General features: G+C 44.1%; 1 protein-coding gene across 1 annotated transcript in view; it reads left to right on the top strand.

Moving 5' to 3' along the window:
* Positions 1-873: 873 nt before the first annotated feature.
* LOC123773311 (uncharacterized) overlaps positions 874-17941 on the top strand; it is a 68270-nt gene continuing 51202 nt past the window's right edge. The window contains 1 exon segment of the mRNA XM_045766915.2: positions 874-1428. Coding sequence (XP_045622871.2) covers positions 1341-1428 — 88 coding nt within the window. The 5' untranslated portion in view covers positions 874-1340.

Raw genomic sequence — 17941 nt, 5'->3', positions numbered from 1 at the left:
CTGGGTATACACCTCTTAAGTGTGTGTGTATATATATATATATATATATATATATATATATATATATATATATATATATATATATATATATATATATATATATATATATATATATATATATAAATATATATATATATATACACCGCGACTCGAAAATTGGTTTTCTCCTCACCAGGGGACGCGGGACTCAGTCCCGGCCTCCGTCACCCCTGGGGGCGGGAACGGTCAGGGTCTCTCCTTCAGTAGCGGGAAGCAGGTGGTGGGGGTCCCCCGTCACCTCACCTGCCTCCCTCACCCCCTACCTTGGCACAGGTAATAACGCTTGCTATACGGACTCCTGGAGAGTCTGGAAGGAATTAAACATTTTGTTATTCATCTTGACGTGTACATCAATAACGTCTACCTATATTACGATATATATATATATATATATATATATATATATATATATATATATATATATATATATATATATATATATATATATAATATTACGAGACATGCCTTGTGGTGGGAGATAATTGTATTAGAATGATTATCCCAGAAATGTTGAATTGGTGTGAGGTATGAGAGAAGAGATAGGTAGCTGAGGATTGATTAAGATTAAGCCACCGAAAAGGTGACACGGGCATGAATAACCCGTAATAGCAGATGAGATTTAGGAAAAGGCCATTGGTTGGGGCCGAGCCGGACAGCGGGGGCTGCACAACCGTCTCCGGTGGTAACCACACCGCCTCTGGCCTGGCCCCAGAACATGCTCGCACCCACCATCACCAGCGTGGCGGAGCTGCGCACGCACGCACGCACCCCCTCTCCTCCTCCCGTCCCCTATCCACCCGTCCAGTGTACCTGCGGTGGCTCACCTGTGGCTGCAGGAGACAGTCGTGCGGCAGACGCCAGACCGTTCACACTACCCACTCGTCCGTCACTCCCAGTGCACCGCCGCAGCCGCTCTCTGGAACGGCGCCTAGATCTTTTTTTGAACCCACTGGTAGTGATCGCTTTCCAGCGCTGGGAGCTGGAAAGCTCTGGCCCAAGTGTGCAGTGGATTATACTCTTACTCTCAAGAATTTTTGTGGTGTTCTTAAGAATTTGAATGTGATGGTGCCAGTGGAGTGAATTTTTTAGCGTGGATTCTAAGAATGTGGTGAAGGAAACAATAGTGTGTAAACTCTGTCTATCAGCCAGGGAGGGGGCCTATACAAAAGTGAGACCTGAACCTTACTTGTGACCTGTGACCTGTATGTTGTCCGCTAGCCAAGTGGTGGTCATCGTGCAGTGACCCAAGTTTGACCCTGGCTGACCTGTCAAGGAGAAGAGTGTGGGGTCACGAAGGCTGGATGCGAGCCATGACTGATCTTGACACCCCCGGCGCTGTCGTCTGGCCAAAGTGGTGTTATTCCAGTAAGTCAGCTTGGTATCATTCCCGTAAGTCCACATTTTTCTTACTTGACTAACTTAAACGTAATGAATTTCCACTAATGCCCAATGCTAGTAGCTCCTCCTCCTCCTCGTAGTCTTCTACTCAATTTTACCTTAAGGTTTTGATAAATAATTGTTCGATTTAAAAATGACACTGTACAGAATGCAGGCGATGAGTCACAATAACGTGGCTAAAGGAAGTTGACCAGACCACACACTAGAAGGTGAAGGGACGACGACGTTTCGGTCCGTCCTGGACCATTCTGGACCACAATCGACTTGAGAATAGTCCAGGACGGACCGAAACGTCGTCGTCCCTTCACCTTCTAGTGTGTGGTCTGGTCAACTATACAGAATGTTTCATAAAGTTGCTCTTTGAATAATGTCTTAAATTTAGTTTATGTGGATGACAAGTATACAAGATTCATTTCAAGACGATGCAATACAATTTTTTTTGTAATTGATGTTCAGGATACAAGACGGTGATCTCTGACCCCTCAATGTCAAACATATCAACCTGTGTTATTTATAAGGTTTTTATATAAATCTCAAAAGGCAAGTATCCAGAGCGCTGAAACTCTTTTAATTCTTTACATCAGTAAATGGTTCGATCTTAATTTAATATTCGAATTTATTTCTGTTTTTGGTAATACATAATTTGCTATTTATGGAAGTTATTATTGTTGATTCGAACTGTATCACGACCATTTGTAATCTTGCTCGAAAGAGGTTGAAAAAGTCTAGACGTATTAGGCAATGAACAGTAGAAATGATCCTGCAACAATGGGCCATAACGAGGGCAAGGTGCAGTTCGAACGGGCAAGTGTTGCACAGGTGTCTAAGAGACCCAAGGAAATGGTAGCTAAGATACTCCTAAGAAAACACTCCTTAAATGTAGATTTCATATTCGGCCTTGGAGTAAACCCTTCACATTCAGACACCTTAAAATAGAGTTGTATCAATGGCTCGGAACTCCATTGGTACAATATAGGACACAGTGAGTGAGTTATTGCTAAAAATGTGCTCTTGGTCGAAGATCAACAGGGGAAATAATGTCAATATAGCCCATAACATCGCAGCTAGTCGCATGGCAATTGAGACCAACATCGGCAAAGACCGATAGTTAGCCATCCATGTCATTGGCAATTCAGTCTCGTAGTATTTCCTGGTTCTCGTCTGAGTTGAGTATGTCCAGTATGCCAACGCGTGTGTATGTTAGCCCTCATAAATATATGACGAGTGTGGTAAATTATTTAATATACAATTAGCAGGAAGGCAAACGAGACAGGAGGAGCAAAAAACGTGACCCACTCGCTCACGGGCGCTTGAGGGCTCATTGGTTGCTTATTGTTTGGGCCGTAAACACCGGCCTAACCTCGCCCTACACGTGTCATACTGAACCCTTCTGAGAGACGGGTGAGACGAGCATTGGTAGACAGAAGGATGTGAGCATTTCATTGCATGCCTAGAGCATACCTGTAGAGGGTTCTGGGAGTTCTCCTACCTCCCTGGCGTTCCCTTTCCACTGAATAGTTAAATTGTTTGCGTTCGAGGAACAAAGTATTTCTCTGTAGTTCTTACTAGTCCTCGACTTTTCCTATAATAAAGAGAAATTATTAAAATTTACTTAACAGACTTACCATTTTCATGAATTAGAAAACTCGTCTGCGTTATCAAATTCTATGACATAGAGAAGATATCCAAAAGTGTTTAATATGAGAAAATTTTGTTTAATGTGATACTGAGTCATAGGTTATTTCTAAAAAAAAAAATATAATAATGGGACATATATTGATTTTTATTCTCGATTTAATGGATATTTATACCAACCCATCCTCCTGTTTAGACAGTATTATTTGTAATTGTGGACCATCTTATATATATTGACGTAAATGGACAATTAGACAGTTGAATTTGGTACTATTCACTTTATAAGAATACGAAAAAATAAAGCTAAAAACAAACAAATATTCCTAGGCCTAGTATAGCATATATAATATAATGTATATATATTAGACCATAGAGTGTGTATTTGGCCTAGGATGGTTAGCTTTAAGTTAGATTCTATAGCCTCGAACCATCGGCCATTTCTTTGGACAATGTTAACAATGACCAAACCACACATCAGTAGATGGGAGAAACGACGACGTTTCGGTCCGTCCTGGACCATTATGAAGTCATGTCATACACACGACATGATAATGGTCCAGGAAGGATCGAAACGTCGTCATTTCCGCATCTTCTGACGTGTGGTTTGGTCATCATATCTTCAGTCACGTTATTGTGACTCCACGTCTGAATATTTACGAGAAAACCTGGTCTTTATCCCTCCAATTCACAATGCGTCGGTGAGGCTCCTTTTCTAGTTATAAGATGGGGCATGGACTGGATCCCATCGTGAGGAAAAGATGGGATGCATCTCACCAAGATGCAGTGAGGGAAATGACTGTCCTCTTCTCCACCTGCAGTATGAGGTAGAGCTGGGACCCTTCTCCAGTAAGTCCTCCATGACATTACCAATACACTGATGGGAGTCGCTAAGATTCAACCTCGTACCCTTTCTTCTCCTCCACAATCCTCATCCTTATGCTTTCCGAAGGCACGGAGGTCGTGCCCGACTGATTGTCTCAACACAATCAGTCAGATACCGCTGGCCAAGACATGCCCTCCGGTAGTAACTTGCCGATGCTAATAAGGGAGAGATTAAGAGGAGGAGAAATGGCTTCATTAAATTTTTACTCGTTGTTAACGTAAGGGGTTCTTTCCCTTGCGCGCAGTTTAGCATAGTTCCGACCCTCGGAGTTGAGTAATTACAAGTCGGTCACGTCTGTACATCACTTGCGATGAATCACAAAGTATAAATGGTTTAGTATGGCGTGAAATACAGACTTTCCGGCTTAAAAGGAAAATAAAGAGCAGCTTTCAAAGAACTGTCTCCTGTAACCCACAGGGAGAGATGGTAGATTATGTATATTTGGTCAACAGCAGCGCTGGTGTGGGCGTGGTGGGGTGGGGGTTGAGCGTGGGTGTGGGCGTGGGTGTGGTGGGGGGTTGAGCGTGGGCGGGGTGAGGGGGGGGGTTGAGCGTGGGTGTGGGCGTGCGAGTGTTGCTTGAGTGTGCGTGCGGGCGTTATTAGATCGTGGGTGTTGGCGTGCGGGCATTGTTTAAGCGTGGATGTGGGCCTGCGAGCGTTGTTTGAGCTTGGGTGTGGGCGTGCATGCGTTGTTTGAGCTTAAGTGTGGGCGTGCGGGTGTTGTTTAAGCGTGGGTGTGGGCGTGCGGGTGTTGTTTGAGCTTGAGTGTGGGCGTGCGGGCGTTGCTTGAGTGTGGGTGTTGGCGTGCGGGCGTTGCTTGAGTGTGGGTGTGGGCGTGCGGGCGTTGCTTGAATGCAAGTGTGGGTGACTTTAAAATATCGGTGCTCCATAGCTGAGTTGGATAACTATTCTGTACTGGCTTGTTGTATAGCAACATACATAGTTGTCTCTGTGATGTCTGCTTCCTGTAGCAATACTCACTCTTTCAGCAAGACTCTTCCAGCATCACTCACGCTACCAGCAAGACTCTTCCAGGATCACTTACTCTTCCAGCATCACTCACTCTTCCAGCAACACTCTTCCAGCAACACAATATGTTCCAGCTTAATGCTGAATCAATCCGCTATCAACCGGTACTCGATATTTCTCTCCAATCATTCGCTCGAAAAAGATTCGTTAAAAATAATCACAGATTATGAAATAGTTTGGGAAGAAGATACGTTACCATCAATCCGGTCACTCCCACCTTCCATTTTTAGTTGATCAATCTTTTCAATTTTCTAAATTTCTATTTTGATTTTCGAGAATTTGAAAAAGTCCTGATCGATTCAAACTGTTTTCATCCTTAATGCCCTGCAGTTTGGACGTTCTAACGACTGCAACGTCTAAGTGCCGGTGATTAAGAAAGGAATTATCAGGAGAAAACGCCAAGCCACCACAACTATATAGCACTTGGAAGGGATCAGGATAAGGATTTGGGATGGGGCGGGGGGGGGGGGGGGGAGGGGAGGAATGGTGCCCAACCACTTGGACGATCTGGGCTTGAACGCCGACCTGCCTGAAAGGGAGACCGTCGCTCTACCGCCCAGCCCACAAGTGGTTGGGCTTGCTGGTGCTAAAGTGAAATTATAAAGCAGCGTAAAGTGATCAGACTAATCAGTAAGCTTAGCCGACTAATGAGTCTCGGGTTATCCCAGATCGAGCGCCTCAGGCTAGTTATAAAGCACTGCAAACTTAAAATCTTGTCGGAGTCACGACGCCGTGGGTGGTGGCTTGATTCTTACTACGGCATCGAAGTCACCAGCTCACCGGCCTGGTACCTCAGTCCGCGTTGAATCTCTTTAGAGTCTTGCCGCGGTTGTCGGTACAATTCGATTCTTTTCTAATGTTCTGTTTTTTATTAGAATGCCATTTTTTTCCCCCAACTCACATCTTATTCGTTTGCTTTGCGCTCCGTCATTACAAACGGCGCTGATATTTTCACGATTCCCTGGAATTCCAATGCGTTTTAATTAACTAACAAACTGCTTATATGGACCACCAACCAGGTCAGAAACTGGTCCGCGGGGACATTGATCCCGGGACCAACAACAGGTAGATCAATTAGGCATAATTGTTGTAACACGACTTGAACATTTTATTGAAAAATCTCTAAAATGTGAAGTAAATCCAATATATACATTTATTATTTAACTGATATATAAGATATATGAGATAAATGTGAAAGTCAATACTGAACATTTTTACGTCACACATTTCAATTAAATTACGTTCATTCCTGCGGTTGATCTGTATCTCAGAAACTCTCAAAATTCTCAATTTTAATTCCGGCAAATCTTTCCGTTTCCCCCCATTGGATTCTTCATCAATTGGCAAGTCAAGAAGGAAATCACACAAGAGCCTTTCTCTACCAGGTCCAAAAAATCATCTAAATTAGTGACGTCTTGATAAACGTAAATGTTAGGTCTGCCAGCAAGGCCGCCATGACCTTAATATTACTAGTAACGACAGTAAATAGGAAACTTCAAGATAAAGATTGTTTGGTCTTTGCAGCAACTAGAGACTTTACTTAGGATAATGCAACTAGTGACTAGTAACTAGTAAAAATGTAAACCTAAATTCTAAGAAAGATTATTTGGTTCTTATAACTAAACGACCGGTAACACCAATAAGCCTCTTTCCACTTGCAAGTATTGCAACATCCAGTCGCATGAGCAGCTGCTGCAACATACAAAATCATAAGTAGTTTATACATCATGCAAAGAAATGATGAATTCATGCAAAATGCAGAAGAATGAGCAATTAATTCAACACACAAAATCACGAGGAGTTGATGCAGCTTGCAGAACGTGCAGAAACATGAGCAGTCGATGTAACATACAGGAAAACGAAATATCACAAGAACCATGCAGAGGAATGGTCAGCATACTCTTCTACATAGTTCTTCAGCTGTTCATGATTCGTGCAGAATCATGAACAGCAGAAAAACCATGCAGAATCCTGAACAGCAGAAGAACCATGCAGAATCACGAACAGCAGAAGTACCACGCAGAATCATGAACAGCAGAAGAACCATGCAGAATCATGAACAGCAGAAGAACCATGTAGAATCCTGAACAGCAGAAGAACCATGCAGAATCATAAACAGTCAAAGAACCACGCAAAATAATATACTAGTGTCCACCCCTAGTAATTTGGAGGCACTAATGTATTCAATACGTGAAGATGGACACAAATATACTGACGAAAACTACATAAACATCTGAACGCATTAACAAATACATGTGGCAGACAGAATAAATTGTTAAAATTAGCAAATATGTCTGAAATAACTGGTTAAATGAGGTTAAACTCTTGCGTAATCGGAGTCCTTTTTTGCTGTGCCAAAGAGGTCAATCTGCCGACGGTAACTGGGGCCGGAGGTGGTGCCCACAGGGGACGCTACAATCAGTCAACCTCAGACCATTAAGAGGTCAACTGCTCGAGGGCTCGTCTTCAGTACTAGGAGAGTAGGGTCAGCTTCCTTGGAGGAGGTGAAGGGAAGGGTGCACTCCGGAGTTAAAGAGGGTCAGGTTAACTGCTTAGTTTATTGATTCTCAAGTCACAATCGACTTGAGAATGGTCCAGGACGGACCGAAACGTCGTCGTCCCTTCAACTTCTAGTGTGTGGTCTGGTCAACATACTTCAGCCACGTTATTGTGACTCATTGCCTGCTTAGTTTAGTGAGTTAGAGGTAAAAGGTGCGGAGTAATTGTTCGGATCTTCAGAACTATGATGATTTAGAGGGCTTTGAAGGGCTTTTCAATTGGTTTTGAAGGTTTTCTCTGGGCTAGATCATCTGTTTGGAGTGTCAGCTGAAAGCTAAATGATCTGCGTTGAGAGTATGGTTCACTGTTCAGTTTCTGTTCTGTTCTTTCAATTTTTTTCTGGGGAATTTTGAAAATTTCCGCTCTATGGATTGGCTGCTACTGTAGCATTGAAATCACTAGCTCGACAGCCTTGATGATGCCCGGAGCAGTGCTGAAAACACTGAGTTTCTCGTCAAGATAGTATGTTGGGAATTCACTACATACACACACACACACACACACACACACACACACACACACACACACACACACACACACACACACACACACACACACACACACACACACAGGACGAAACTGGAAAAAGTTCAGAGGTATGATACTAGACAAGTCCCAGAACTAAGAGGCATGAGTTACGAGGAAAGGCTGCAGGAAATGCACCTTCATGACACTGGAAGACAGAAGAGTAAAGGGAGAAATGATCATCACCTACAAAATCCTTAGGGAAATTGACAGGGTAGATAAGGATAAACTGTTTAACACTGGTGGTACGCGAACAAGGGGACACAGGTGGAGACTGAGTACCCAAACGAGCCACAGGGACGTTAGAAAGAACTTGTTCAGTGCCAGAGTAGTTAACAGGTGGAATGCATTAGGCAGTGATGTGCTGGAGGCTGACTCCATACACAGTTTCAAATGTAGATATGATAGAGCCCAGTAGGCTTAGGAACCTGTACACGGTTCGGTTGAGAGGCGGGACCAAAGAGCCAAAGCTCAACCCCCGCAACCACAACTAGGTGAGTACACAAACACACACACACACATATATATATATATAGTATATATAGAATGTATGTACCACAGAAAATAAATAATGTTTTGAACATAGAACACACATGCTACAGCACTAGGTCTGTCATCAATATTGTGGATCTATGTTTGCTGATACATGTCAGCCGTGAATGTCATTGCCGAGGCGCCGTAGCGAGACTGGTCGAACAATGGGACTGCTGGGATAAAGCCATCTATCACAACGCCTATTATTCAGGGAGCCAGAAATCTACTGCATTAATTTGAATTGATCGCTCCGGACTTCATAGCTGATCAGCTAAATATGGAGTCTCTCGATCGCTAGGCTTGAGGTTCGAGTTGTTTATGTTCGAGAGTCTGTATATGAGTCTCTCTCTACTCGCTAACACCGGCCATTGAAGTAGCTTCGTTCGGTAGTTAGCGAGGGTTATTTGGGCCGAAATGGTCAATCGCAGCGGGTACCGTGATGGGGTTTGATCGTGTGAGGCACTATTTTTTTGGTCTCCTCGGCAGCTGTTGCTGGTGGCTTGTTAGCTTTGTTTATGATGAGGTCTCTGGTAACTTAGTACCATCAGTTTGGTGGCCCCGTGGTGGAATTCTAGCGCGATACAACTGGTTGTTGATTGGTACTATTTGTTTGATCGATATGGGCCGGTCGCTTAGTAGTATCAGTTTGTTTGATGGTGTCTGGTCGTTTGATACAATGACTTTTTCCTGGTGGCGTAGCATCAAAAGTACCTTTGGTAGCGTCGGACTTCATGGCATCATCCGTGTACATGTTGTCGTTTGGGTGACTAGTATCATCCGTATGTTTGGCGGCATCTAGTTGTTTAGTACCATCCATATCACTGGTAGTGTCTGCATGTCACTTGGCATCATCAGTATGTTTGGTAATATCTAATCCAATGGTATCTATCACCCTCCTTCAGTTCGTAGCCTCCGGTCTTTACTTAATACAATAATTTTGCTTGACTAGTTTTATCAAAGATAGTCAAGTTTTTGGCGCTATAGTGACATGTTAAACAAACGTTGCTGAAATAAAATATCTCCCCTCTTGATCAGTGGTCGACTTGCGGAATATATATATATATATATATATATATATATATATATATATATATATATATATATATATATATATATATATATATATATATATATATATATATATATATATGGACAACCATCCATATGCTTGATTGAAAGGTTCACTTCGATCATAATGAATACCTGACGATTTTCTCAGTTATGAGAAATATTATCGATTCTATTTTGCTAGCGAGGTTCGAGCCGTCTAGAATGGCGGTGAATACGGGCAGAGTAGCGCGCGTATCCACCATATCCACTACCAACAGTTATCCACCGCCAACAGTTATCCACCGTCAACAGCTCCAGCAGCTGTTAATAACTGCTGACTTCCGTGGTTGTGACTATGGGGGCTCTTGGGCGTTTACATCCCTGTGTGGCTGACAGCCGAAAGAGGCAGGTCCCGGCTTTCCGCTCGTTGGAGACGTGTAAGAACTGCTGCAGAAGTGACCAGTAGGGATTCCCAGAAGGTCTCCCGTTATCGCCTCAACGCGCTTCTTCCTGAAGTGTTTATGTCTCTTGCATCTCAGCTGCTGCTCTTGCAAGCGAATGCGAAGTATAGTGACTTGAACTCACGATCTGGTGATCACCAGACGCCTGTCTTAACCCCCTCGGCCAAGGTGTTACTAAAGTCGACCCACTCAGAGCTCTAATGTGTTCTCTGGGAGGTTCTGGAGACCCCGAACCGGAGCCCAATCATGGTTTTACAATCGACCCGACCACACTGGCCTACGGTAATGGTGTTCACACTATTACGGTCCCACTCAGATCGCAATGAAATCACAATGGCGTGATATATAAAGGAAAATCATAATTTTCATGAGAAGTAATTTTATACACAACGATTAGCGCCACTCATTTCGAAAAATACTAAATTTCAGCCAGATTGAGTCAGCTTCAGACCGCTTCACTCAGCTTCAGCTTGCTTAACCCAGCAGCATCATTCCGTTTCAGCCAGTTTCATCCAGCTTCACCCAGCTTCAGCTTGATTTCAGCCAACGTCTTCCAGCTTCAGCTCCTAAACAAGGTTTTAAGAACCTCATGCACGTGTTTGGTGAGTGTCTAGGCATAAAATATATTGAATATTATGCAAATAGCAATTAATTAAAAAACGCTTCGGCACTTTGAAATTAACATTGCGAATGACTTCTTGGAAGATCAAAGGTGCATTCTTCATAATGTTTCGTACGGAACCTGAATGGCGATCCACCAAGCTGTTGTCTTACATCGGTTTCAGTAGCCTCCCAGCCGAACAGTGTCCGAACAGATCATTCGAGCATTGGAGAAGAAAGTAGGTAGACGATTTCCTTTTCCTCGTAAACGTCTTCAAACATCCCTTTTCCGTCCCTGGAGGGATGATGTTACTTCACCTCTGTTGCCAAATGTGTTTACGCCAAATGTCACTTTATAAACTTGAGCCATTCATTATCTGTGTGACTACTTAAGACATCCTCTCCTCCTTACTAGAGCCGAAGCGCCAGGAAGTCGTCTATCAGCTCATGGTAATTATTGGCATGAACGACCTCGTAGTGTTTTGGAGCTCGTAAACTGTTTCGTAAATACAGATTTAGTCTCCGTGATCGGAATAAGTGGTGGAGCTCTCGTCAACAGACACTTAATTGTTGACTGAATTCTCAATATACGCAAAACAACTTTACTGAAACATGAATGGGACATGTATCACACAACAAATCTAAACGGGATTCATCAAACACTTAAGTATCGACCGTCGGAACCTGTACATCTGTCCTCGGTCAAGACGACTTATTATCTATTTATGAAACGGTTGGGAGCTCCGAAGCGTCACGGGGCTGTCAATACAACTTTGAGAAAATCAGTAGGAGCCACTAGAAGGATTCGAACCTATGCTCTGAGTACTCCCAAACAAACCTTGGGAGTGCATGTGGAGGGGAAATGGGTGAAACCCTGGTGGTTAGGCTTTAGTGGAAGCCTCGGGAACCCTAGGGGAATTCAGTTGAATCCCAGGTTGCATTACTCGTATCATATCGTGATGTAGTGGTCTATGGCGTGTGCTTGGGAGTACCCAGAGCAAGGGTTCGAATCCTTCTCATATCTCCTACTGATTTTCTTATTGATACATCCCGTTAATGTGATTTCTTTGTGCATTTGAATCAACTTTGTTGCAAAGCTTCCAAGTTCTTCAACTGTGTAATAGGTGCAGACTATGCCGCCATGGTCGAGGAAAGATGTACAGGTTTCGTAAGTGGACAAGGAAATGCTTGATGAATCCTGACCGTGTCTCAGGTTGTTGTTTGGATTCGACGGGAAGTCAAACGCCCGGTGTAAGAATCCACAGAGTGTGGGGTCAATATATCTTCGACTGGCGTCGGGTCGACGCTCAGTCAACGTCGATAACGTTGAACTGACGTTTCTCTTGGATATTGTGCCCACCGGAGATCAGCATTTTATCCCATTTTGACGTATAAATCCACCAACTGCCAACTATTTAACGACCTATAAATGGTTGCGGCTGGCAAAATTGAGGGGCTGTCACGTCTTCTATTTGTGAGTCCTCGGTTAGGTTAGATTAGATTATATTAGGTTAGGTTATGTTAGGTTCGGTTAGGTTAGGTTTGGTTCGGGCAGTTTAGTTCATTATTTTGGTGACGTGATAACTCAAAAGAACGGGCTGATTCCTCTATAATTATTATCGAGAACTCTGTTGGCGTTCTTGCAAGCTGGAGTTTCTCTTGCAAGAATCGTTATGCGGAAGTTTTTGGCCGCATTTCTTATATAATGCCTCTGCTAGAGCATTCGCACTCCTGTGCTTCTACATTGGATTTTAGTCTTTAACTCTGGTCACAAAGACTGGAGCTGGATTACGTGAGGGTGAACAATGAGCGTGACGCATGCTCAGTCAGCCTTCACACAGCTGATGTTGCTGCTTCACTCAACACCGTCCCTGTTGCGTCTAAAATGCGTCGCCAATGTTTACCGAAGACTTGCAACCGTCCCTATCTCGACATTTAAGAAAGATTACTCAGAGGCATCGACGAGAGAGATATAAGGACAGGAATGGAACAAGATAATATACATGGAATCTAGACCCCAATACATAAGCCACAGAAATATGAGGAAATACTTCTTGACGACCAAACCACATTAAGAAGATGACCGAAATACTTCTTCAGAATAAGTACTCCAAACAAATGACGCGAACTATACAGGGAAATACATAAAAAGTCTACCCCCCATTCATAGTTTCAAAAACATGCATATAAAAAAAAAAAAACCCAGAGGAATCGGGATCAGTCATTGCACTACAGACGGATGACAGCTGGAGAGTCCTGCAGTGGGTGCACGGTGTTAAAAACCATCTGGTAAGAAATCAATGTATTGTGTTGCAGAGCCATCAGACACGAAGGTGTTTTGGGGGAGGGCTGGTATTTGGGGTTTCGGTCTCTGGTCATGTTAACATTGAGAGCCGTGGCGAGTGAGGAATGATATATAACACATTAGCCGTCCATGGGTGTGAAATAATGTAGACTACAGTTGACGTCCTTAGGATTGGAAAGATGTTTAATACAGTAGCAGTCCTTGGGTGTAATGTAGCATACAATAGAGGTCGTTAGGTGGAATAATGTAGAGCAGAGTAGCAGAGCTGGGTGAAAACGATGTATGATACATTGGCAGTACATGGGGGTAGGGAATGATTCAATACATGGCAACAGTTTTGGATTGTGGAATGATGCAGAATATACCAACAGAGCTGGAATGGAGAGAAGGCTGTAGCTGGCAAACGTAATATTTGGTTGAACAAGGGAACTAGAAGCTACGAGAGGCAGCTGACACTCAGATTTGGGTGTAGAAGAGTTGCGTGCCGCCACGCGCCTCCACAAAGACCCCCTGAACACGCACACGCCAGGAAATGACACCTAATGTATACAGTTGAACCTTAGAAACGCACACGCACGCGCTCGGACTTTTTCCCGGAGGTAAGCTGAGAGTGACTTCACCATGCAGTGATACAAGGGCTACCGCAAGCGTGCACACACTCCGCGGAGATGTACACACACACACTTCTCTGCAAACACGACGCCCAACTTTGTTTACACACGTATTGTGCACATCAAAAGCACTGCACATGTACACAGCTGCGATTAACGTACTGAAGTCAAACACATTTCATATCGCAGGTTCTTCCAACATTGACAAATCTAGTCGTTCGAAAACTCCTGTTATACTGTCTTGGAAATATATCCTTACTGATATATTTATTTTTTTCCAGTAAAATCTACGTGTTTTGTAGGCGTGCGATGCAAGAACAGTGAGACAACTCAAAGCATCCACGAACTAAAGCTGCCTCCTTCTGGTGCATAGTAAACTCCGATTGAATTTAGACCGGAGTCGCTAGCGTCTGTGTATTGAATGTCATATGAATCCCTCTTGGTAGTTTCTGAATAAATTGCAATCCAGACATGGAATCCTCATCCTCTTGTGAAAAGGCACTTAAAAAAAACGAGGAAAAGTCCATAGATATGGAATAAAGTGCGTTCCTGGGCTGAGGGGGAAGTGAGTTACCAGGAGATCTCAACATAGTAATGAAAATAAGTTGAGGAGACATGGTCACAAGATATAAGATTCTAGAGGAAATGGACAACGAAGAAATAAACAAAAAAAGAAACAGCAGAACGAGGACTATAGCTGGAAGCTAGAGATACAAATGAATTAGAATGAATTATTGAGCTGTCTCAGTACACTATATGTGAATATGATAAGACAAAAAGAGGAACAGTCATTACAATCAACTAAAATATGATTGAAAGGCGGGACTTGGGAGACACCACTCGATCTTAAAAGTACATATTGTTGAGTACCTACACGCACACACCTGTGGGTATTCACACACACACACACACACACACACACACACACACACACACACACACACACACACACACACACACACACACACACACACACACACGCACGCACGCAGCAGGAAGGAGCAGCCCATCAGGGCGTGATCCCCCCCGTGGCTTAACTCCGGAATATGAAGCAGGCTCCAGTTATCAGCGCACCACACCACCACCACCGTACGTCTCGCTGCCTCTCGCTGTGGTGGCCGAGAACAATGGCTCTCTCCATTATTACACGCCTTTACCCTCCATATTCCTCATCTCCGCATGACTCGTAAGTGCGTAAATAAATGGATACCGAGCTTTCCTATTCCTTCATGGCCGCATCCGGCTCTTTCTCATTCCTGGTCAAGGATGCAGGTAAAAGAAAATGACGAGAAAACGCTAAACCAGGATGACTATTTATTGTACTTTGGAAAGGATACGAGGCTAGGATAGTAGTTGGGATATAGGGACGGAGCGAAGGAACGGTGCCTATAGCCACTTGGAGCATCGGCGAATCGAACATCGACCTGTAAGAAGTCTTTGCTATATTGTGCTCATTATGTGTTTTGTTCCATAGACCCCTTAAGACAGTCGCAGGATTCTTCCAGCACCGGTAATATTTCACACACACACAAGAGAGCGAGTGGCAGGCGTGTCGGGACCACCATCAGAGATCCCCTGACCGAAGCAACATTCCAAAAATAACGTTCGAGCGTGAGCCCCATTGTGAGGAAAATTTAACAGTCACTTGTTCTTTGAGGCCTCCTGTATCTCCTATACAGTTTATAAATCAAAGGAAAGTTTGTAATGTCCTGAAAATGCTTATGTGAATGATAATGCTTCTAAGAATAACTAATGGGAAAAGATATATATATATTTTGTTTAGGTAGGATGCAAAGTTATGAGGTGTTTTGCAAGCGCTCTCGTAATGAGTCGACAATACCTGCTTTCTCCTCCTCCTTCATGTACAGCCATAGTACGTCAGTAATAGGTGCTTCCATTCCTGCAAGCACCTTATAATGAGTCAGCCACAGCTGTTCTTGCAAGAGCTACAATAACTGATGACCTATAACTGCTATACCTGCCTTGCAAGCAAACTTTTCATTGGTCAGCAATAGTTGCATCCCCGCCTGTAAACACACCCATAATGGGTCAGCCACAGTTATTCCCTCATTCAAGCACTTTCATAACTGGTAAGCCAATAAAGCTTTACATCCTGCCCAATGGTGTCCAACCACTTGGGCTGGACGGTTGAGCGACGGTTTAGCTTCATGCAGGTCGGTGTTCAATTCCCGACTGTCCAAGTGATTGGGCACCATTCCTTCCCCCCGACTCATCCCAAATCCTTATTCTGATCCTTTCCAAGTGCTCTATAGTCTTAATGGCTTGGCGTTTTTTCCTTGATAATTCCTTCCCTCCTTCAAGCACCACCACAAAGAGCCTGACATAGCTATCTCCTCCTTCCTTCAAGAACCACATAAAGGGACATAGCTGCCTCCCCTTCCTTCAAGAACCACATAAAGGGACATAGCTGCCTCCAACTCCTGCAAGCAATATCATATTGAGTTACTGATGCTTCCTCCTGCAAGGGCCACTGTGTTGAATTAGTCATAGCTGCTTTCCATCCTGCAGCCAATTACACAATGCGTTAGCTATAGTTTACCGAGCCCAACCACGGCACAGAACGGTTCCCTTCGCTTCCCCTCAGTACTCACATTTTGCGCCATGGTAGCGTGACGTTCGGCACAACCATGAGCTGTGGTTATGGTAGTAGGTTGCGTGGCCTGCTTCAGTTATGGTGGGCGGCGGTGGTCGGAGAGCCGAGGTAACGGGGTTACTTGCGGTAATTGAAAGTATGTGACGGCGTCGAGTCTCTCGACCAACGTACACTAATGGCTACCTGGATGACTGGAAGCGGGCGGCACGCGGCCGAGGACTGAGACGGATGGCAGGGTTGTGGACGCCGCCGGTGGTGGCGCGGTAGGGAGGAGCGTTAATGCCATTTGGCTTTAGATCCGCCGGTCTTGTCAAGGAGTAAGCTGACGAAGCAGCTTATGACGTTCGCAGAGTAAGCGGACGAAGGAGGACGTCCTTCGAAGGACGAAGGACTTATGACGGGCTGTTGGCATACAAGGAAGACAAAATTACCTGTTATCATGTTATTGTGATAGGCTTCGCGGGTGAAAAGCGTTGGTTGATGTCATTGCCTGGTTGACGGGAAGACGACGATAACAGCAATTAGCAGCGGCGGGAAATTCAGGCTAACTAGCGTGGAAAAAGCGTGACCAGTTGCGACCACCTGACAGCATAACCAGTGAGTGACAAGCTGGCGGTCAAATCATCGACAACTGGTAGATACGGGCCACCTGTGTGTGCGGTGACACGAGGCGCCGGGTGCTAGAGCTCCCCGCTACTGCTGTGGTGTCACCACCAACTTTCGGATTTCATGAATCATTTCAAGCCATCTAAGACATGAATCTTTCGAGTAAGGTGTGTGTGTGTGTGAGTATATATATATATATATATATATATATATATATATATATATATATATATATATATATATATATATATATATATATATATATATATATATATATATATATATATATATATATATATATAACTTTAGAAACACTTTCCCACCAGGAGACTCGAACCCTAGCCAGCACAGAAGCCTTCCAGCAACTGGCATAACAGGTACGCCTTAACATGTGGCGTACCTGTTATGCCAGTTGCTGGAAGGCTTCTGTGCTGGCTAGGGTTCGAGTCTCCTGGTGGGAAAGTGTTTCTAAAGTTGTCTACTTCACTCTCGTGTTTAGGAGAGTTGTGCCATATATATATATATATATATATATATATATATATATATATATATATATATATATATATATATATATATATATATATATGATTGCAACCTTTAATAAAAGACTGTTTACTTGATACATTCTGGTTTATGTATAGGTGTTGGGAATGTGTTGAGGGAAGACCTGGAAGAGCTCCATCAATGTCATAATTTAGGCCTCATTTTAGGCCTTTTAGGCCTCAGTGTGATGAGGATTAAGGATTGGCCTCCGTCAGTGTGGTGAATGGACCAGTAGGCCTCCGTCAATGCGTTAGAGGTCATGAGAGCGAGGACGCGTGTGTGGGGGTTTTCGACACACGTCGCTAGCCAAGTTGCGGTGACCCCCGCGCCCCTTGCGGTAGCCGCAGGCGCAGCCAGGGTAGATGGAGCGAGAGGGCAGGAGGAGTCTGGCCGTCGTGCCCACCCTGCGGCGGCTGGAGGGCATGCCCGGAGCGGCCACTGTTACCCCCATTGCGGGACCCCGGTCGTAAGCCGCAGGCCAGAGGTCAAAGCATCCCGCAGGTAGACGCAGCAGCCTCCTCAGGCAATCATCTCCTCCTCCTCCTC

This window comes from Procambarus clarkii, chromosome 89 (genome assembly GCF_040958095.1).
Source record: "Procambarus clarkii isolate CNS0578487 chromosome 89, FALCON_Pclarkii_2.0, whole genome shotgun sequence".
Classification (NCBI taxonomy): domain Eukaryota; kingdom Metazoa; phylum Arthropoda; class Malacostraca; order Decapoda; family Cambaridae; genus Procambarus; species Procambarus clarkii.
Note: the sequence above shows the minus strand (reverse complement) of the source record. Positions and strands in the feature narration are given on the sequence as shown.